Source organism: Corvus kubaryi, unplaced genomic scaffold (assembly GCF_017639235.1).
Source record: "Corvus kubaryi isolate FWS band 111438036 unplaced genomic scaffold, C.kubaryi_AGA036_p1.0 split3-73, whole genome shotgun sequence".
In the NCBI taxonomy this organism is placed as follows: Eukaryota; Metazoa; Chordata; class Aves; order Passeriformes; family Corvidae; genus Corvus; species Corvus kubaryi.
In genome coordinates, this window is record NW_024582091.1 from 4,524,068 (window position 1) to 4,547,277 (window position 23,210).

At 39.0% G+C, this 23,210-nt stretch overlaps 1 protein-coding gene across 5 annotated transcripts in view; it reads left to right on the forward strand.

Annotated features, from left to right (window-relative positions):
• LOC121659170 (muscular LMNA interacting protein) overlaps window positions 1-23,210 on the forward strand; it is a 105,967-nt gene that overhangs the window by 52,316 nt on the left and 30,441 nt on the right. For 2 of the 5 annotated variants that reach the window (XM_042017040.1, XM_042017037.1), the window contains exons 4-10: window positions 253-1,881; window positions 7,307-7,378; window positions 16,407-16,472; window positions 16,551-16,634; window positions 16,730-16,789; window positions 18,511-18,555; window positions 21,032-21,076. In XM_042017040.1, the coding sequence (XP_041872974.1) occupies window positions 253-1,881; window positions 7,307-7,378; window positions 16,407-16,472; window positions 16,551-16,634; window positions 16,730-16,789; window positions 18,511-18,555; window positions 21,032-21,076 (2,001 nt within the window). The remainder of the gene's footprint in view (window positions 1-252; window positions 1,882-7,306; window positions 7,379-16,406; window positions 16,473-16,550; window positions 16,635-16,729; window positions 16,790-18,510; window positions 18,556-21,031; window positions 21,077-23,210) is intronic. The other 3 variants (XM_042017038.1, XM_042017039.1, XM_042017041.1) reach the window with 3 other exon arrangements.

A 23,210-nucleotide genomic window follows, 5' to 3' on the forward strand; every position in this document is an offset into this window, starting at 1 on the left:
TTATATCAACAAAACTGGGGTGTCATAAACCCAAAGTACCACACAGCTTGTCTGTCTCAGTCACCTCCCCATGAGAACCTTATCCATCAGGCTGTATGCCCAAGCTGAAAACAACCCTATGCTTTTAATCCACGCAGCAGTACTAATGGAAACCCTATACGCATGACCACAGGACTGAAATGTGGGGTGTTTAACAGTTCCACAGGTTCCACCTATATTAACAATTCTGTTTTGTTTTTTTTTTCTCTCCAGTTAATTTCTACTCTTTCCACCTCTGATCATCTTTCCTCTAAACCACCTGCTGTCCACTTAATTTCTCCAATTAATCAGAAAGTAGCGTGCGGTGCCATGGTTAACATGAATCAAGCCTCTTCGCTGGACGAGTCCTGTAACAACTGGCAGTCAGCAACCGGGTTTTCTAAGCAAGACTCATCTCTCTACTTTCAGTCTGTTTCCCATAGTTCATCTCCCTCAATGTCTAAAATATCCTCTTCTGCATCAAAGAGTTGGTACTCCACTCCTCAATTGTCTGATAACCTACAAACACCAAGCCTCTATAGTCCTGGCTGTGTTTGCAAAATGGGAGGCTTCTCCACATCCTCTGTTCCTGCAAGGAGCTCAAGTCTTTCCTCCAATCCTCCATGTTCAACGGAAATTCAAAGATCTTTAGCTCAGTCTCTATCCCCCAGTTCTTCCAAAAGATTGAATGCTTTGTCTCCTCTCCCTGTACATATAATAACACATTCATTATGTCCTAGCCCTAAACCTTTGTCTCCACCCTCTCTTTATGGGTCCTCTTCAACCATATGTAGTATAAATGAGCCTTGCTCACAAACATTATCCAGAGGAAATTCAGCCAAGTCAGGAGTCAAATCCCCTCTGCCAACAAGACTGACTCTCTTAACTGCTATTTTGAGATCAGGCTCCTCTCAGCAGAGACCACTTTCTCCTGCTTCTTGTCCCACATTTTCCCCCAGCTCCCTTAGTTCATCAACATTTGCAATAGATCAAAAGTTCGAAACAACTCCCCCAACCCCCAAGAAATCTGTTTTAAGCCCTCCTATAAGCCTAGATTCTCCCAACAAAGAGGATTATTGGCTTTCAGGATGGGCTCAGCATCTGCTTTTACCTTCCAAGCCACATCCCACGCCTCGAGCGAGGTCCCTTTCTCCTAAAAAGCACCTTCCAGTTCAATCACTTTCTCCAGACTTCCGAAATTCTCTGTCATCCCCTGTCTCCTCCCACAGAAGATCAGTTGCCTCTCCAGATATGCAGTCTTCACTGCCTCCTCCTTGTGCCCCGGCTCCCTCTTCCTTAGCATTCCCCACCTCTCCTTCTCCAGAAGGGCCGAGGTATTCTGCCTCCAGGTCCCAGGGCCCTCAGAAGTCTCACAGAGTACACACTTACTCACCCATCTTTACTTGCCGGTCATACCCTTTGCTTTCTTCTACCAATCTTAGTGGTGCATTGTCTCCCACCCTAGAAAAACACTCATCTCCTTCCCCAAGTCTTTTGCACTCACCTTCTAGATCTAAATCAGATTCATCCCAAACATCTGTTCAGGAGATCAGTGCCTCCTCTCCTACCCCTTCTAGCATCTCAGAGCAGTGGTCTCTCCCACAGCGTCACTCTACCCCACTGGTTCCACAAACTAGTAGTATTAATTCCCATCCACTGCAATTTAATTCTTCATTGGTGCAAGCAAATTTTAGGTCTAACTCCTCCTCTCCAAGACCTGAGCATTCTGCCACCTCATCCGTGTTAAAGTGCAGATCTCCCATCTCAGACAAGTCACCAGGCACACAACCATCAAGACCCAGAGAGCTGACTTCGCCACAGTCTTTTTCCCTGCCTCCTGACCATGAAAACATCAAACCCAAGGTACTCTTGGTGCATGCTTATTTTACAATAGTTCTTTGTCCCTGTAGGGAAAAATCACGTCCACGTTTCACAATTCTAGTAAAATAAATGGGACGTGAAAAAAATGTGGAAAAGCTACAGGTTTTGTATTAATAGTGAAGATAGTGAAAATGAAATCCTACCCTTCAAATTGCTAGCAATGTGTTCTGTATTATGGAGAAGATGGTGTAGGAATCCTTTAGCACAAAAAAGAAGATTCATGAGTGAGATGATTTACTGCTAAAGATGGATTTGTGTCCAGTGGCTCTGATGTACATTTGGTACACCTATTTGTGGAGCTTGCCTAAAATCCTGGTCTGTCAAAAATCAACCATGAAGAATGTTCTAGTCACCCCATTCTAAAGTAAATCCATATGTGTTCCCAGGGAAAGTAATAGAGGTGTGGTGGTTTTAGGTGCAGGGCTGAGCAAGAAGCAGTTTAATCTAATTGATATGAACTAGATGTTCCAGGGGTGAGTGATTCCCAAGCACCTCATCCCACCTGCCCTCCTCACTTCCCAGGAGGCTTTCCTCACCCCAGCCACCCCGAGACCAGCCCAGATGCACTAATGAGCTCAGCCTGAGCAAAGACTTTGTGGCCAAGGGCCAGCAAGGGAAGATAAGGACAGACTCCTGCTTCTTCCCTTTCTTTTGTACTCTTCTATCTTTGGTACTTCTCTGATCTTGTTGTGCTAGACAGAGGATGAGGGGGGAAAAAAAGCCAAGCTTCCTACAGCATGAACTACTGCAAATACAAAAGTCTCACACCTGGCAGATCAGCCATGCTCCTGCTGTTTGTCATCCACCCGAAGGCAGGAGAGCTATCGCAGAGTGAGAATAAGCAATGATGGCAATTGCTGCAGGAGGGCTTGGGAACCAGGCATACTGTAGATTTAAAGATGTATCTCAAGACTGGGAAGGGAAGGGTATCCAAAAACATGCAGCAGGTAGGTGAGAACAAGAGAGCTGCTGTGCAAAAAGGAAGAGTTAGTTGCAGAAGGCATCAGAGCTGCATGAGGCTTTCCAACCTCTTTTATCTTATCTTGGCACTCTGGGCTTCCCTTGTGCTGTGTTCCCATCCTCTAACTCATATCCGAGCTCTGTCCATCACAGAAAGTCTCTCATAGTTTATTGATTTATTTGCTCACAGCACAAAATTACAGCCTGGTCCACCAGATCAAGTTGTATCAGGTGTGTTCCTAACAGCTTAGCCATGGCAGGGGGTGACTTAAAAATGTTAATTGGAAATGAGAGGTTAAAATTGGCACAAGTAGCAATTGTCATGAATGGTTCTTTTAAAATCCAAACAAGCCAAGAGGAACCATTTTGCCAAGCAGAGATGTACGGTGTTGTTACACTCTCTCATTATTAGTTAATGAAACAAAAAAAGAGATATGAAATTGTAGAAATTCCAAGAAAAAAGCCCCTGAGATCAAACTGTAAGGCACAACCAAGCCTGCCGACTGCAAAACAGTTGCAGTTCCTATTAGTTGGTGCATTGAGCACTGTGAGGTCTCAGGCAGTAAGGAAATGCTCTGATTGTGACACAGAGCTATTGCCTGGGCTTATATTTGCAGAGGTTGTTATACTCCTTCTATCTTTCCTTCTGTCTTTCCTACTGTCCCTTTTCCTACTAATTCTGCTTTATCATGCAATATGGTGGCACTTTTGAAACTGCCCCACCATTCCATGGAGACTGGGAGAATGTCCACCAGTATAATACACTTGGACCATTAGTCTGGTCTAATCTTTAAGCATGTAGACAAAACTGACTCAGCTGGAGATGTGGAAGACCTAAAGTATCTAAATCTAACACAGCTGGGTATTCAGTGCAGGAAAGCTCTCTCATGGCTTTAAAATGTGAGTCTGAGACCTCATCTACAGTTAATGATACTGTGCATTCAACACCCCCCTCCTGCTCTCACTTATTTCCATCCCTAGATTATGGCATAGCTCAATGAACGTTGCTGATGTGTTAATGGTAGCAGGCTGTCCAGTGATACTCCAGTGTCAAATCTCAGTATATTTCCACGGAAAAAAAGAAAAGTTTTGAGGAGAGACAACTTTAACATCCTAAGCAGCATTTAGGTCTCTTTAGTACTAATCAGCTCAACTTTATAACCAGGCAAAAAGCAGATTGCTTCATCTGATGATTGTTGATGCATGACAAGATCTTTTCATGTATGAATGTGCTAAGTGAACATAGAGGGGAAAAGACAGCATCTAGAAGTACTTGCCTTTGGTGTGTATAATTTTGCATGTGTAATTTTTCAACCTTAATGTTGCTTCAACAGTCATTGCAGCAACATTAAGACATATTAAACCAACATCTATTAAACCAGAATTCAGACATGCACCTATTCATAACCTATCCATTTGTTTAAATGTTTGTATATGTGTATATATAAGCATATGCTTTCCCATGGTTTATATTCATTAATGATTTAAAAATAGGAATGTTTTGCAAAGTGAATATAAACATAAATCCACAGATCAGTGCGAAGTGTGAAGTTTGGGTGACCCCAGGAAATAAAAGCCCTCTCCCTAGACTTTGTAGATACTTTGATAGTGTCCTCATGGACCTAATATAGCAAAATGGATGGTGAGACAGAGTAGGGAAAGATAAATTTGTTTCAACAAGGAACAGTTGTTAGAATAAAAACTTCTGGCTTTCTGGTTTGAAAAAACTTTGTAGTGGTTTCATGGTGTATCATTCTTACATATTCTTTGATTTTTCCTATTTGAATGTAGCTCAGGATTGCATATAGATCTACCCAGAACAGCTGGGGAACAAACTGACTTCAGCAACATGGAGCTCAGCACAGCTGCAAAAGCTACGATAAAGCAGGAAAGATTATTCAGGAGGAGCTCTGTGCTACTGTGGTTGGTCACTGATTGTAAGCCTTTACAGTGCATGTCTAGCACATTTTGCAACACCCTGTGGGTGTCTTAGGTGATCATTTGAACAAAAACTCAAGGACATTTTCCCCTGAACTCCCCAGACTGACATTTACCCAAGCTTTGATGTTGGAATTGGTTTGCTTTTGGCTGTACCAAGGTGCAGGCCAGCAGACCTAACTATCCATGGCTGTTTAAAATTACTGCTAGATTCCTGTGAAGCAGATTGTTAAATGTATTTAGGCATTGAAAAAATAATTTTAAAAAACATGAAATAATGTGTAAAGAAACATATTTGTAGAGATGAGAAACTGAATTAAAGACTTCCCACTCATCTCAAACCTGTGAAAATAGCACATTGCTCCCAAGTTCTACAGTATCTGGAAGTCATGAAGCACATGAAAGCAGTATAGAAACTTTTACATTTTAACAGTCTCTTATGTCTTTGTTTAGTTCATATAATAGTACAACTAATGTCAAAGTGATAATAGTTTTCTTTTCATATATGATGTTCATTTCACCATGTCAAAGCCTATGTGCTTGTGAAGACATTGTATTTCATGTATTTCACATGTTCAATTATACAGTTTTTAGTTGAATATCAATTATAATCAATCAAGGATACATTTTGTGAATATGCCTATTTTAATATTTGGAATTTGGTCTTCCATCTCAGTGATCAGTATTTTATCTCTTACGAATATAGTTTTTGTATATGCATTAATATATCTATGGAGCTATGCAGTGTTGCTGTCTAAATGTTCTAAGGGCAGGATTCAACTCACATGACTTTTGACATTTGAATGTTACACATGGAAGCACAGTTTAGGTGATTCTATTACAGCTAATGGAGAGAATATGGCGTCTTCAGAAGATTATTTTATTTTACTTTTCTAGTTGCCTAGTTTGGGATGAGATTAATTCTACAGAAATGCCTATGATCATAAAAAGCATTCGTGTTGACTGAAGAGCCTGAATGGTAGACATCCAAGTTAGAATCACTAAACCTCATATGAATTACTATCCCATGCTCTAAAGCCCCTCTCACCAAAAAATAGAAAGAAGTTCAGTTCCAGCATTTGTATTCATCTGCTTTGTCAAGATATTAATTCGATTGCTGTGATTACTGACTTCTTGAATGACTCATTCTCCAGCTCCTCACTAAGAATGAGTGAAGTCAAAAGCAAACAATATTATGTATAGAAAGAATTAAAAGGTCGTGTCCTACACTATTTCAAGATAGGTGTGCAGATAAATTTCTTATCTGAGTTAAAATTTTGCCCACTCTGCTGTCATCAAGACTTTTAGTAGATATAAAGAAAATTAAAAGATAAAAAAAGAATGACCCAACGTGCAACATGCTCTTTCAGACTGTTATCTCATAACCACCAGTATTTACTGTTGCAGGTAATGGTACATTAAAAAACCTGACCTGATTAACAAATAACTTTATTTCTGGATGGTTATCATAGAAGTAATCAAACACTGACTTAAAACTCTATTCTTGTGTGAATTTAGGATTTTTTGTTAGATTGTTGCCTAAAAGGGAACAATGTAACAAATATCTACACAATAATAATAGTAGTAATAGTAATAAAAATCCAACAGTCATGTGATTAAGAATCCTAGCTCTTGAACTCGTATAAGTATAGAAGAACCTCATAAATCTTTTTAAAGTTACTGAATTCAGCCTCTACATTTGCAATGAAAATGTAAAAAATATGGTTTGTAAGGAGTTAAAAATAACCGGGCAAAGTAATATATTCTAAAATATAAATTATTTGAAAATAATAATTTTTAAGGTTGATCTTAGAATTTTCCTACCCAAACCCATACATTTTGTATGGTTTAGATTGCCAGTTCTGTAAGCTTTATAAGAGTATGAAAGTTCCTGTACTTACTTTGTTTGGTTGGTAGAGTTATTTATTCAGGAGATGAAAAGCTGCATCAAGACTTAAATGTTCTATCCACTCACACAAGCAATTCAGCATTTAAGGATCATAATCAGTCTCATGAGAGCCAATCACAGAAATCCCTCTGATTTTGTGGTTCAGGATCACACCACTCAGCAACCGTTGCTGAGGTGGATGTACTGACAGTAATAGCTGTGCATTTTCATACCAAATCACCAGAAAAATTGGAAAAAACTTACAGCCTCTCCTGATACTCATTTAAGGGTGGTAGTCAGCAGAAAGTGGTTAAACTTAATTTGGAAGCTATAAGCTCAACTTACTTTAGAAGATGTAAGGTAGAGGTAATTTGCTTTGTCCTACTTCATTCCTAAGAACAAAACATGTACGTTACACGACTTTAAAATGTTAACAGAAACACAATATTTTCTTTAAGAAATAGCTTTTCTGGGAAATATGTAAGCATTGTTTTGTTGCAACGTGTCTGCAAGATGATTGGAATTGTCTTTCATTCTGTCGTACCTTTCCCCTCTCTTCCCTCTCTCTCCCTCTTCTACTCTGTTTTACTTCTCTTCCTGCTTTCTGGTTTACCCTTTTAGCAGTACAAGATCAAGACAAGCTACAAGGCATTTGCAGCAATCCCTACAAACACATTGCTTATGGAACAGAAGGTTAGTGTTTGCTCAAAGACATGAGCATTGCATTGTATATTTGAGACCATTCACCTTTATGTACAAATTCTGACATTTCTGTTGGGGGATACTGCAGAATGGAAGTTCTGGCGACTAACTACTCAGGATTATAATTCCAGCCATTTTTCAGGGTCAACCACTTTCACTGAAGATCAAAGACTTCACTACTCTGAATTTCTGAAAAGCAATTTACTATAAAAAAGGAAAAAATCCCAGTGTGCTAAAGGAAATGCCTTTTATGGCAACATCTCCAAATCTGTTTTGTTATTGGAAAGTGTCTGGAGCACTGCGGGGTATGCCCAGCCCCTGCCCTGGAGGGGGCTGATAAGGACATTGCATAACCTCCCAGCAGACTCCCCTTGGAAAAGGCAGCACTTTGCAGTGAGGGTGAGACAAAACAAGAACCATGATCCTCTGGGAGACCTTATGTAGAGTCCTTGTAACCCATTGGCTTCTACCCTCTCACACCCACCCTTGTATCCCTATAAGATCTAGCCCTCTCCCCCTTTGACGGGGAGATAGAGGTGCGGGCAAATAAAGCTGCCCCATGCGGAACTGCCCTACGAGCCTCTCGTCTCTCTCCTCCCGGTCCAGCCTGGGGTTTGCCTCGCAGAACAAGCGCTGAAATCACTCCCGCTGAATCACTGAAGGGCTGACAGCCTGCTGAGACAGCCCCCCCTGCAGAGGCACCCCGGCGGCCGAGGGATCCCCGCAGACCTCTGGGGACTGTCCCTTGCAGGACGCTCTCTGTGGAGCTGTCACGGCTTCCTGGTCTGAGCCACAGACCCCATCCCGGCCGCTATAGAGCACTGCTGTTCTGGGACCTGACAGTCAGTAGATCTTGGTCACTTAATGATTATTGGACAGCTGTGCTTATATCTGTAAATTTAACATCCCAAAATATGCAATTTTGACCAACTGCCTTGTTAAACTGTTAGAACCATCCTGGCCATTGTTCTGACCTCTGTTAACTTCCATTCTTCTTGAACACTTTAAGAGCTAGGCAGTGGGCCATTCCCAGTATGTAGTTTGAGGTAACAATCATTTTCTGTAGGACAGGCAAATAGGTTCAAACCCCAGACTTCAGTGCATGGATTTACTACCAAAGTAAAAAAGCCAAAAAAGGCTAGGCTGTATAGTCCTTATTTAGATAATGCAACTTTAAAAGTCAATTGAAAATTTAAGCTTGCATGAAGGGTTCAAAATACCCATGGATATATATTTCCTAAATATTTTCCCCAAATTAGTTTTGCTCAAAAGAATATCTAAGTTTAACAAAAATTTTCTCTGATGATTGATGAGCTAAGTGTCTTACATGTTTAAAGACATAATCATGCTTACATCCAGTTTGTAACTTTATCAGAAAAAGCTTTCTGTTCAGGACCTAGGTGAGGAACTTAGCCTTTGATTAATTTCTTTAAGACTAAGCATTCCTGACTACACATCTAAATATTTATTCACATATACAGCTCAGTTTATTTCACTAGTAGTTTACAAAGCCTAAAGTTATTGGAGAGGGTGAACTTAACTGTGTACAAAATCTGAAGATGATAATTGTCTCCTTGAAGTATTACTGATTGTGATCTAGTATTTATCAATTAACTACTATAAATCAGATTCTTTTTCAGAAAAAAAGAGACATTCCTTTCTTTTCCAATGTTCTTTTCATCTTGAATGATTTTTTAAAACCTTTGCATAAAACCTGATCCTTCCCTTACTTAAATCTTGAATGCACTAATGAAGGTTATGTTTGCTTTAGCTTGCAATGTGGTGCAATAGAAACGGCTCTGTAAAGGAAAATAGCCAATGCAGGAGATTCTACACCCCTACAGAATGTATTTTGGGAGGGTTTTGTTTGAGCAGAAAGCCTGTTAGCAGGTGGAAGAATTTGGTGGACTCCTGAAGTACCACTTCATAGTTGACTTCACCTGAAAGGCACTGTTCGTGCACTCTGAGACTGCACCACTCTGCAACCCAAGCCAGGTAGGTGACTCTGAGCAGGGTATTCACTCTAAGATCACACTCCTGATGTGAACTAGTGGGTTTATGTCAGCTGTCTGATTGCACTTTTTCATAAGAAAATGGATTTATTTTGATGGATTTTATTTATCTTGCTGGTGCTCTCCGGGGCATTGACTCACAACATGCATGTTACTTATGCCCAGTTCATAAAACTGAATTGTGCAATCTAACACCAGCATCTGTAGGAAAAGTAACGACTCAAGAGATATCTGTGTTTAAATAGACTTTTGGTTACCCATTGATTTACTGAAAATCGTAGCCTTGGTGTATCTTTCAGTAGTGAAAGTAGTCATGTAGTACTAATAAGAAATCAATTCTCCACTATAGGATTTGCCTTCAGGAGAGACTCTTGACTAATTAACTTTTTAAGTGTGTGTTTCAGCATTGCCTGAGCACATGCTTTCTCCCATCTTGAGAATTATGGATAACAATCTCCTATTGATCTGCAGCAGCAGCTAATCGTAGCGCTCCTAAACTAGTCCCGTTGTGTTAGCTGATAAGAGTTTAGAGTATGACTCCTATGAGAAAGCATGAAGTAGTCACATGGCACACTCGGGCCCGCTGTAGCAAGCCTTAATATCCAAGTATTCTCCTTAGAATTGTTGAATTCATGATACATTCTAGCTTAATGACAATAATTGTGTTGTTGTTCCCATTTTATGCAAAGCATTTTATGCACAGAATTAAAAAGAGAGATTTAAGATGATAAGATTTTAACTGCATAAGTGATGTTTTATTAACATTAAAATAATGGTTATGTGATTAGAAATACAACATTTTTTTAAGATACATTTTTTAGCCTAAGGTGCTAAAAAAGTGTTTTGCTATGTGATTAAATTATAAATGCACATTGTCAGAAGTCAGCTATTTTCCACTGTGTGAGTAATTATATTACTTAATTTAAGTGGTCATGGGAAATAAAATTAGTCAGAATTGTGTTGTGGGTGATCTTAGTAACAATTCATCTGTAGTATTAATTAGATCCCACGACAGAAAACCGCTACTCACATGCCATGTAAGGTGCAATGATTTGTCTCCCTCTAAATTGTCTCCTGGTCTCTAACTTTCTCAAGTTTTCTTTTATGTTTGTGTAGATGCTTTCATTTAAACTGGCATTTTTCAACTCCTGCTTATGAAACCATTAGGCTGCCATTACCTTAATGTTTTTTCTAGAACATGTTCTTCTTACCTTCCAGTACTCTTACTCAAAGACAGCTGTTCTAGTATGTGCCCATTCGTAGAGAAGAAAAGGCTGATAGACTATATATGTGTATACTTTGAGTAACTCAGAAGTGGCTTAATCTCATCAAATCTCCTCACTGGCAAACTTCCCAGCTGTTTGAGTTTGTGTGAACCTGGTGTTTCTCCTATCACCTGCTCTCTGCTCACAAAAAGGCCTATCCAGGATATCTCTTGGAAGGTTGGGCTGTAACTTCCTTCACAGCCAGAAGACCAAAACTTGTTTTTAAGGGACTTATCCTCAGCATGGTCAGGCTCTGTCAGGGAGCAGCAAGAGGGGGTTGCTCCACAGGAAAGGTGTGTCAGGAGCTGAGATGGCAGCAAGGATGGCAGGACAATGTCCTCATCAGCAAGGGTACAGCTCCACAGTGCCCGAGCAAGGACGGCAGAAATGCTGATAATGAGTTGATGATAATCAGGGTCAGTCAGCAGCCACACATATTCAGAGCTATGAGGCAGGTCCACACACTGTGATACTGAAGTCTCCAGCCCAGCTGATGATAGGATCCACAGGCTAGAAGGGGAAGCTGAGCAAGTTTAATACAGGCATAAGGAAAAATTTGACAGAAAGAAATAATTAACGATTAGAAAAAATTGCTGGAGACTGAAATAGGCTCTTTATCACAAAAATTGAAAAATCAAGACAGGACATTTTTCTGGCTCCTCATATAGTAATTCCATGTAGTCCTGTGGTTTAAAGAAGTCAGACTAGGTGAGCACTGTCATTCCTTCTGGCCTTATTAGCGCTGAGACAGTGAGTCACCCTTCTGCAGACACTCACTCTTGTGTAGGTTCTACAATTATATGGATGTGATAACAGTCTAATTCAAAATTCCATTCTGAACTGGGTATTATTTAAAAAGTAATGTTTCTATTATTTAGAGGTTGTATTTATCAAATATCTACTACTGTGTCTTTCAGTCAAAATGGATAGATGAAGAGTTTATTTCCAGGAGCTACAGAAAAATTCATAACGTTGCATACCTCATGTTAAGAAAGAAAGGCAATAATTGTGCAGTTGTAGAGTGATAAAGGACCTTGTACGTCTATAATAGTAACCAAATATGCCAATGCAGAAGCAGCCTATGAGCTCCCTTTTTCTTTCAAGGGCCTTGAAAGTTGACAGTCTCTTAAAACAGATCCACCTTCATCTTAAGGATTATGTAAAATTTGAGATGGAACCCAAAAAACTGTTGTAGGCCTTGGATTTACAAACCAAAAAAGTTTTCTCTTAACACTTCTGTGGTCTTTGGTCTACAGCAAGGTCTATGCAGGGAAATCTGGGTTTGTTGTATTTGTCCAGCTACACATGTGCTCTACATGCTAATTGGGTGAATTTCCCTTATCTGAGCATCATTTGGATGGGAAGGAAACATGGGCATACAGACTTGGTGCTCAGACTTCCCTCAGCCTGAACTGGGGATGAAGTGTGGCACACGTGTTACAAGCCAGCGTGATGGAATGTGTCATGAAACACACCTGCTTCACAGCTGAGGCTTATCCCACACTGACCAAGTCTTCTGAATAACACTAGGCATGACTGGCTATGGGTGGAATAGGTGCAAATGTCGACTCATCTGGATTGCATTTATCAAGTAATTACAAGCAGACAACAATAATTTCAATTCTAAATAAATGTAGAAAAAATAAAACAGTCTTTCCATGTTTTGCTACACTTAGAAAACTCCAAAGACCTGGTAATTGCAACCCATTGCCTACAAAAACAGACTATAGGCAATGCAGCATATTCTCCTTGTGGAAAGAAAAAAAGAAAAAGGTATTTTCCTCTGCATCCAGAAGGAAAAAGAAGGCATGTTGGGTTTTGGATTTGGTTGGTTTTTGTGGGTTTTTTTTAACTAAAAAGGAAGAAATGCAACTGAGGAAATATGGCAGTGTTCAGCTACACTGAAAACCCAGCTTTAAGTTCTTGCCTTTAGGAAACTCTTACTTATTATATTATCAAAAATCCATTACTATAGGAACTGATCATGGAAAACGCAGATCCAGGTCACTCCTTGAAATCGTACAGCAGGAACCTGGAAGCAAATTTTTCTCACTCTCAGACGATTGACCTGACTGCTGGACAATTGGCTATTAGGCATGTCAGAACTTTCTGGACCTGGAAAGCATTTCTGACAAGACTTTGTTGATAAAAATAGATTTTAATTTTCCCCAAATAATTCTGGTGTGCACTTACTATATGAATTTCTTGCATCCACATTATGTGTTCACACCAAAGTGTTTCTCAAGGCTAGAGATAAATACCCCATGGTAAGAAAGAAAGGCAATAATTTGTGCAGTTGTAGGAATAAATGAAAGATCTACTTTGTCTCTAATAATAATCAAATGTGCCAATGTGGGAGCAGCCTATGAACGCCCTCAGTTTTCATGGCCCTTGCAGTTTTCAGTATTAATTATTTTATAAGACAGAAAGTAGTCAGTATAATTTCATTAAAATTTTCAGTATAATCCCCCAGAATCTTCAAGAAATAAGTTAAAGGAATTAATGGTATGTGAAGTTCCATTACACAGTGGGATTTTTTTTGCATGTGCTGAGGGCTTAGGAAAAGATAGTGATGGGAAAAATATGCTCAGTCCAGGGTTTTCACAATACAGGAAGAGGAAAGCTATGTCAGATCTAGGTCACAAAATTATTTTTTTCTTTTTCTATTGATGTGGTCTATTGGTGGATGAATTAATGTTCTGTATTTCCTATATGTAACCACGACATTTCAGTCTTCTAACAAAATACTGGAGATTGTGTTTGGATCATTTACCAGTATCCTTTCGGCTCTGATAAAGTTTTAGCACTCAAAAAGGAAGAAAGAGGAGGGAAGGGTGTAGTCATCAATGATGTCAATGGCACAAATGCATCACACCCTCAAAGTTGCCCTTTGCATGGCAAAAAAATTAGTGATTCACCACATGGTTATTTCATATAAATTGCTTTACATTTTCATTATCTAAACTACAATCTTCTTTTAAATTTTGGTACCACTGTTGTTTCATATATAATCAAAAATTTGAATGTCTAAATAAGAATGTTCCACTTCTGGTTTGTTAGACCATCAGCCCAGGAAGAGAATCTTGAATACTGTTGATAGTGCTAATCAGCAGCATGTAGATAGCACTACTGTTTTAAATTAATCATAATATTTTTGCATGAGAACACCAGTAATTTTGAAAAAAAGTAGTTGTACATTTTTATCTCAATTTCTTTCTATGTGGAAAAGTGAAAATAAAAAAGAAGGCATGTTGAAAAAAAGAATTGAGACGTGTTTTGAAAAGCTAACAACAGGTTAAACAGAACCATTTATCTCTGTAGAGGTGATAGGGATAGTTATAGAAAGTATAGTTTCCTGTTTCTTCTCTTTCTTTGGAGGACTCAGCTGTTCAAATAAGATAAAATGAAAAATAAGGGAAAGAAAAAAGAAAGAAAAAAAGATGAACTAAAGAGGTGAAAGAGTGAATAAAATTAGATTAATTGGTTTGAAAATTAAAATTTTCTCTTTCCAAAGGTACAGAAAGGGAGAACACTGCAGGTTTTTCTAGTGTGGCTCCTGCGTGATGGTTGGATCTCAGGACTGTGGAGGACGCAGACCTCAGGTGCTGTGCTCACCTGAATTCCTTAGTCACTGAAGGCTCCAAAATGGAAAGATATTTGGGAACTCAGTTTCTACTGAAACTGATGAATTCTTAAATTAGCCAGTCTTGGCTCTGAACAGACACCTTTGGATGCAGCTGTAATTCCTGTAGAAAGATTCCCCCAAATCTTCAGGCTAGTTGTTTCTTACCCTTGGTTGCATTCACCCACTATTCTGGTGAAGTGAATATGAAACAGAAACATGTAGTTTTTTCTTAACAATTCCTTTGTTAGGTTTAATATCTTACTGGTTTCTTGGGGATTTTGAGAAGCTGACATATTTCCCCATTCCAAACCCATGATTGATTAAAAGTTTTCTTTTTTCCTAACTCAGATTCAAACTCATCATCCCTCTACAACAGGCTGCTTTGTCAATCCCAACCCTAATAGCTACTGAAATTACTCTCTACTTAATTTTATTGCTTCATTTTAAGTTTACCAGAAGGATGTAATATTACCTGAAATTGAACCAGGGCCACTGTACTTGAGTGCAGCGCTGAGCTCTCCTTAGCTGAGCCCTCCTCTTCGACAGGACTGTTCGTCTTTTTGAAACTCTAGCTGGGTAACAATGATGAGACTGCAGAGATGAGAAAGGCTATTTGTCTTTTCATGGTCTGTCTTGGGATAAGATTAAATTAATTTCTGTATATTAAAGTGAATCACTTTTACTTTTTACCTTTTGAACTACAACTACTCTATGGCCAACACATTTGTCGGGAGATGGAGAGAAAGGAAGAAATGTTTGGAAAGCAACTACTTTTAATTTTAGTAGAAGGCATGGTGTTCCATAAATGTGCTTTTGTGCAAGATCATTTGTGGATGGTATTAGAATAATATTAAAAGTAAATTGTCATTAACTTTTCACTTAGGTATACATAGATGTATGCTGCAAGTAGCTGGACAAGGAAAGAAATCAAATGTACTCAGCAAAGTAAAACTCAGAAATAAGTATGCTTATTTTCTTTTTTATTTTTTAAAGATTCTGACATTTCCCTCACAGCTGCACATAGTCTCCTGTATTTGGCAGCCCTCATACCCACCTCACTGGGACCAGTCCATTCCTGCAGAATCCCACATGCATGAAAAAAGGGCTTTACTGGAATGCTCTTTTTTTTCTCTTATACTTTTTTAAAAAAATTGACAAAATGAAACCTTACAAAACCATAATGTGTTAAACAAAAAAACCTCCACAAACCCTGCAGTTCCATTCCCTGTAGTCCAACTTCAGCAGACACATCAGCAGGCTTCCAGAGTAATTTTTGGTCTCAGCACGGTGTCTATTTGAAAATCACTTCAAAGCAAAAATGGATGATGGCAGGGAGAATGTGCTTCACAGATGTTGGACAAAGATGAAAAGGGAACAGAGCAGTGGATTTTGGATTTTGAGAGTGTTTTGTGACCCTTATAAAGTGAAGGGATCGGCAAACTGATTTCCACTGTTCTCAAACCTGCTCCAAGTACTGGCATAGGAAAGTGAGCTGTATAGCCAAGCACAAGAAGCTTGTGTTTTGTTTTGGAGAGATTGCATATCTGCATAGTGTGAGATCACAAATAGAGTATAGAGCATAATTTGCTTTGTACATTTCTGATTTCAGGCTAAAACCCAAGAATGTCAGACACTATTTTTGTTGCAAGGTGAAATCACCATCCCCTTTAAACAGGAGACAATTTTTACAGAAAACATCTACTGAGGGAAAAGAAAGGGCCTCCTGTGTGTTTGGGTCCCTGCCTTGTCCACCTGCTCACAGCTGGTGGATCTCCAATGGCAGGCAGCAGAGTGCACACTCACTGTGTCACGTTTACTGTGAAGGAGGGGGCATTGTTGAAGGAGAAGACAATTTGAACTGGTAGCTTCTGACCTTCAAAAGTAGAGATGATTCACCCTGCTTGAATACTCTCTTCTCTGTAAACCCATATCTACATTCTGAATCAGGTGTTGGTAACCTGTAGAACATCACTAGGCCTGTAACTTCTTTTTTTTTTCCATATTTCCATGGTGAAAGAGGAAGTGCCACCTTTGGAAACACTGTTGCAAAAAGCGCATGTTTGCTTGGTTTTTAAAATTTTCGGCTTGGTATCACACCAATACCTCTTGAATTGCAGGCATTAGAAGAGCCGACCAAGCCTGCTGGTGTGACTGAAGGAGCTGCTTTGGACACTCATTCAGAGGTAGTGATGTTATTTATCTTTCAGGTCTATATTTGAAAGCAAAAAGCAAAGGTTAACTGAGTGATCCATCCTTTTCAGATGTGCTCCCCTGCCCAGCTCAGACAACAGACAGAAGAGCTGTGTGCTGTCATTGATCAAGTCCTGCAGGACCCATTGACTATGGTATCCCATCAGTACATGGAATGGACTTATTATCTTCTTTTCATTATGTCTCTTGTCATTAATATGTCCATTCTCTGTTGAAAATAATTTTCCAGCGCCGGTGTGAGTCTTCTCCAAGTTTTCTGCAGATGAGCACGGAGTCAGATGTTGGCAAGGTAAATGAATAAGCCCACTTCCACAGCAAGGGCTCTTTTCAGGTAGATATCAAGGCAGGCAAAATCAGTGGGCAGTAGAGACTGCTGCTACAGTAAAAACCGATGGCAACACAAAGCTGCAGCTGAGAAATGCAACATCAGAAGCGTTTGGCAGTTAAAAAAGCATGGAAGGACAGAACTGTAGCCCTGGAGTCAATGCAGTCTTTGCTGCAGGATGCTTTCATGAAGTCAGAAGGAGATATATTATGAAAGAGAAACAGTTTATTAAGGCTTCAGAGGCTAAAAATCTCTCATACCTTGCCTGCCTTATGGCAGGGTCTCTGGCCTTCTCCCAGATTTCATTCCATCCATATGTCCTTACTACAAAGCAACCAATGTTTCTAGCTTCAATGACTGGAAGCATCTTTCAGAACATAGGGTTTTTTTCAAGATCATTATTTATTTTCAAATAATGGCAGTATTAAATTAACAATTGGACTTGCTCTGAGGTTCTGATCTCATTTTAAGTCTCACCACTCCCAGAAGGAGGATGTCTGCAACATCTCTTTCTCCTGGATAACTACAAAATAGGTAGTGAGAGGCAGGGTCAATCCTCTATTTCTAAACTTCTGTTTTCATTAAGTTATACTGATATGCCTTCTGAGTTCAGAAGGATGGCTAACCAAGGGAAGAAGGTCCTGTATTCAGTTTGCTCCAGGTAAATTTAAGTTGCTCGTGGTAGCTATCAGAAAGTGAAAATGGAGGATACCCAACTAAAAGTGGGAGGAAAGGAATTTCTGGCAGATGAACACATCAAAAAGTTGATCCATTCAAAATATCACACTGAATGTCCAGTCCACCATGCAAGAATAGGGCACCGGTGCAGCATTTCTGAGTGGCTATATTGAATATACAATTCAAATTTAATTTTCGTTTTTGAAATTGAAATTACTTCTGTCAATCAGCATGCAGCAGTGAATTAGACTCCTAGAGTCTGAAAGACAGAAATGTGATAGCAGCTGAAGGATGGGCAGACACTGTTATTGAGAGTGTTTCCTAGTGCCTGAAGAATCTGAAGTGGTTAAAATGCTGCTACTAAGCTGATTTATAGTATCCAACAACCACTTCCTTGGGCAATTGAGAATGGAAGGCATCTTTAAGCAGTCATGATATCAAACAAAGGGGGGCAAAAGGTGGGCTTAACAGGATGTAGCTTAGGGACCAAGCTAAAAGTGGTGAAGATCTCAGAATGAGGTCAAAAAGTGCTTAACAGGGTAAACAAAGGTCATAGACATGAAAGAAAAAAAGAGCTGATAAGTAACTGCCATAGAATTATTATGGATTAGTCAAATTAAAGCAAGTTCTTGCAAATGAGAGCACAGAGAGGTAATATTTTAGGGTATTTTGTGAGCAAATGTAACTTAAATTTCATGGGGCAATGATACCTATGGCTATCTAATAATAAGCATTTTGTTATGAGAGTTCTCATATTAAATGCTGTCCTCAATAAAGCAGGATCAATATTTTTGAGCAGTAAAATTAAGTAGCATTTTCTACAGGAAATATACAAGCAAAACTTAAATATGCCTTAGTCTCATGTATGGTGTGAATCTTTCTGGAAAACTTAAGTTTTCCTGAATTTGAGCAATTAATAAATTCTCAGAATGCTGAAAATCTCTTAGGGTTACTGTTCAGAGTAACACAATATATTAATCATACATCTATTTTTTTTTTCTTACAAGATGTCAACAACATTGCAGAGAGCAGTTGGGCGTGAAACCAGATATGTAAGTACTTTTACAATTGCTCTATATTTTGTATGCAGAAATGCTTACTTTGTCTGCTCCTAAACGATACTGGGTGAGTCTGAACAAGCATCTACTTGTGATACCAGGTGTTGACTAACACAGACAAGCACGTGTATAACAGTGCTGGCATTTGAGAATTGAGGTGTCTTCCCTGTAGTAAATCCATCATGGCTGGAGTCTCTTCACTGCTGTGTCTGTTGATAATTTTACCTGTATGAATATGATATTAAAATTAATTTCCTCACACACTTTGTTGTTGTTTCCTTCAAGCCTGGGGCAAGAGTTTGGCTGTTTGGTAAACAGACTGTTTGTTATAGGTCCTGAAGGGTGCATTGTAGGGGACTTGCTTTGGTAGAAGTCCTTTAGTTCTTTCTTATCCTTCAGAGTTTGGGGTTGATCCAAACTTTTCTTTCCAAGGTACAGAGCTGGCTGAAAACCCACAGTTTAGATGAATAGAAGCTGTTCTGTCACATACACACACATTCCAACATATGATGAATATATCTATATTGAGTCATTTGTCCAATTATTGAGACATTAAACTCAATGAACATTTTAATTCTCTCTAGTATACACAGTTACTGCAGGTTCCACATTTTACTTGCAACTCATCTAGTCATGTGGTGAGAAATCTCAGCTTACTATTCATCATTCAGCATTTCTATTGAACCTCAAATCAAAGCAGTGCTGGCAAAGCAATAGAGGTCTCCCAGTTTTATGCCAGCACAATGCTTGACTGATCAATTCAATTTTGCTTCCTGAGTGTGGCAGTATGCATATTTTATTGCATACTGTGATTTTTTTGCTTGGCAGATTGTGCTGGCTCAGACTAATTAGGAAGAATATCAGAAGAGAGCTTTTTAATGAAATAAAAGAGTGTACTTCAGAGGTAGTCTTTGAGAACAGAGTGTATTAAATAACACTCCAATGCAGATCTCCAGCTCCCAAAACTGGAGCCAATATTTAGCATAAATTCAGGCATCCAGCTTAGGGGTGCCTAGGGATACAACCAGTTTCTCTTTGCTGGCGTGGAAAATCACCCTTACAAACACTTCTTTGTCAGTCTCCACCAGAACTTTCTAGATGAATGAACAAATTAATATTTAAAAATGCGTTTGGGAATAACACAGAGGATTATTGGTAGGCTAATCTTTCCTATAAATTCTGCAAGTGTGTTGAATTTTTTGAGTGTCAGGAGACAGACTGGGGTCTCCAGGCTGGGCTGTGGTACCTGAGCTTGATGGGTCCAGGCTCTCCTGTGCTCTGCCATTGCTGTACTCTGCAGCAGTCTCCTGAGGGATGTAACAGGTGTCTATAACAGCATAGGTGCATCACAGCTCTTTCTCCCTCTTTTGCTCTTCTTCCTTAGTAGGAGATAAAAAGGCTATTTCTGCCCCAGTTAATAATCCAGGAGGTGGTTTGTCCTCTGACCCTTAGGAAAAGGGCACACAGAAGTGGTTTCCCATAGACTTGTCTTCTTTTAGTATTTATGATATCTAATATTGGGATGCTTGTCAAAATGTTGCTTTGAGGGCATTTTTGGTTAAAAGAGGAGCTTAAATTTGTTTATGAGTAATGCTAAAGTATTATTTATAATTGCCACATATAAAGGTATATATATGCACACATGGGAATATTGCTAATTACTCCAGTAGGTTACATTGAGTAGTAGATTGTACAAGTATGTTGGGATAGCTTGCCATTTAACAATGAAAATGTTACAGATTTGCCTTGGCCTCAGCTGTCTTTTATCTTCTCATGCACTTCAGAACCTTTTAAGGATGTAAGTGATTGTTCAAGTAGCAAGGGAGTGTATAAAAATATGAAAACTAACTTCAGTGTACACCTGCTGACAGCTAAGTACTACAGTTACAATTCAACAACTTTTAAAACTGTATGATCTTTGATATGATCCCATTCATCATTGAATAAAAATGCATCTCTCTTGGCTTTAGGGATGATACCACTGATTTTTAATAATAATATAATGATTCTCTAGATAGGAATTTCTCATGATTAACTGGAAAAATGGATGTCCATATTACTGACATGTATGCTTAAGTAGGATTGTTCTGGTTCTCCTACTGTAAAGTTAGGAAAGATTGAGAAGGTAGTCAACCCAGTACTATTCATAGTGTTAATAACATTGATGCTGCAAATTAACAGCCAATGGCAGGCTCAGGATAATAAGATTTAAATTTCACTATTAGATCAAGCTGAAAAAGGGAAATTTTGTTGCACTTGGAAAAAAGAATCCCTAAAATCTTAACAGGTATTTGATTATATCTAGAAATAAACTGGAAATGAGAATGTTTTATATTCTGTCATATCGCTGCATCTGTGGGAAAAGCTTCTGTAGCTAAGCTAAGCCTAGGGCTGTACCTGGATTTTTTTCTGTCATCATTATAATCACAAATACTGCATATGATACTGTATGTATTAATCTTTTTTGCAGGCCAACCTTTACAAGTCGGTGCCTATAGTAACTGAGAGTCAGCTGGTATGTATAGCACAGCTGTGATACACTGCTTTTCAAAATGTGCACAAGCACAAAATTTTATTAAGTATTATTTGCTTTCTTAGTCCTTTGAAAAAAACTGCTGTCAATATCTTTTTACAAAGCTGAATTGCTTCTACAGAGCTGTATTGCTTTTCTTTCTGTGCTGAACGCACACCTGTTTAAGAAGCTATAAATCCTGACACTACTTGTAAACCTGTGGGCCAAATGCCAAACTACAAAGTCATGCTGAATCTTGAGGTGTACGACAGCAGTAGAGTCTGCTGCTGGTTCTTGGAATCTTTCAATATTCCACTTCTTCAGTTTTGTTTGAATGCAAGAAGACTCTAGCATCTATTTTCTTCTTACACTGTTTTACATCAAAGCTGCTTTAACTAGCGAAAAGCAAGGGTAAGGTCAAGTCAGAAAGTGAGATTATGTATCAGATGTTCATTTTAGCTCTGATCACAATTTCATCTTCTTGGAGCCAAACTTTCTGAAGAAGAGTCAGAAGAGAAATCATGAAACCTGCCCAAGCGACAGTGACCACTAATGAATGCTTAGGGAAGAAAAGAGATGTGGATGAGAATTTTTCCCCTTGTATTTCAACTAATGGAATCTTAGGGACTTCCTCAATCAATTTCTTCTGCCTAGCAATCTGACTGTGTCTTCTTTCATGATTTTTTCCAGTTACTTTTTGAATATTGTTATATTTTGGTCTTTATAACATCCTCTATCCATAGGCTTTACTTTGTAATTATGCATTGTGCAAAATAGTACTTTATTTCTTTGTTTTAAACCTATGACTTGACCTCAGTTCTTGTACTGAAACAGCAATTAATATTTCTTTCTTCACTTTATAAGTAACATCAGTTATTTTCTAGGTATTAAGAATAATACACTACCAGTCATCTCTGTTTCTTGTAGAAAATTGAAAATTCCGTGGTCACTCTTTGAAAAGTATGGATACTGTCCCATATCACTGTTGATCCTTCTTGCCCTTTTCTTTATCTTTTTCAGGTTTTTGTTTTTGTGATTGGGAGACTAAAACCATAAACTGCTCTTGTATAGCTCTGAATACAGAACTTCCAATTTACACGAGGGTGTGATAAGGTCCTTTATTGCTATTTCTATTCCTTTCTTAACCACTTATAGTACTTTATTTAGTTCTTCTGACTTGTATTGAGCAGCAAGCCAATGTTTGCACAGAACTGTACACAATAAAGCCAAGATATATTTCCTGAGTAGTGAGAGCTGTTTTCTCAGCTAATTAGTTCATTGGTGCATGAGCATGAACAAATTTAGGATGTAGTTTAATTTTTTGCTGTGAAATGTATCAATGCTGAATTCAGTTGTGTTTCACCTGCCTTTTATCATTCATTCACTCAGTATTGTAAGATCTGTTGGTAAGTCTTTGCACTGATACTTTGTTTTTACTCCCCTAATCAGTATTACCAGCAAACTTTGTCACCTTGCCAGACACTCTTTTCTAGCTGATCTGCATCCATAATTCAAAGCCCAGATTCCCAAGCAGATCTCTGAGGAACTCTGTTTGTGACTAGTTCCAACTCCGCTGCTGTGGACAGGGACGCTTTCACTAGACCACGTTGCTCAGAGCTCCATCCAACCTGACCAGGGTTGGGGCATCCACAACTTCTCTGGGTAACCTGTTCCAGTGCCTCACCACTCTCACAGTAAATAATTTCTTCCTAATATCTAATCTAAACCTACCCTCTTTCAGTTTCAAGCAAATCCTTCTTGTTCTGTCACTGATGGAATGGGGTTGCAACTGGGACCTGACCCACCAGTTTCAGCAAGATCTCAGGGGCAACCAGTGTTATAATAACAGGGGAGAAAAGTAGAGGTGAACATGCCCATACATCTGCCAACGTTTAGTCTTCTGACTTCAGACAGATATCATGCAAGGCTCATTTTCATGTGAAATACCTTCTGCTCCTGAAGGAGGGTGGCCATGTCCGTACTGCCTATGGGGAGGCACTCTGGCTTATTTCTAATTGTGCACTTGCTGACCTGGGCCAAAACCATGCCAGAGAATACCCTGGCACTGGGCCAGTATCACTGATTATGGGTCAGCTTTGGAACTTGTGCCTTGGTCCCATGTAATTTGCTGAAAGTT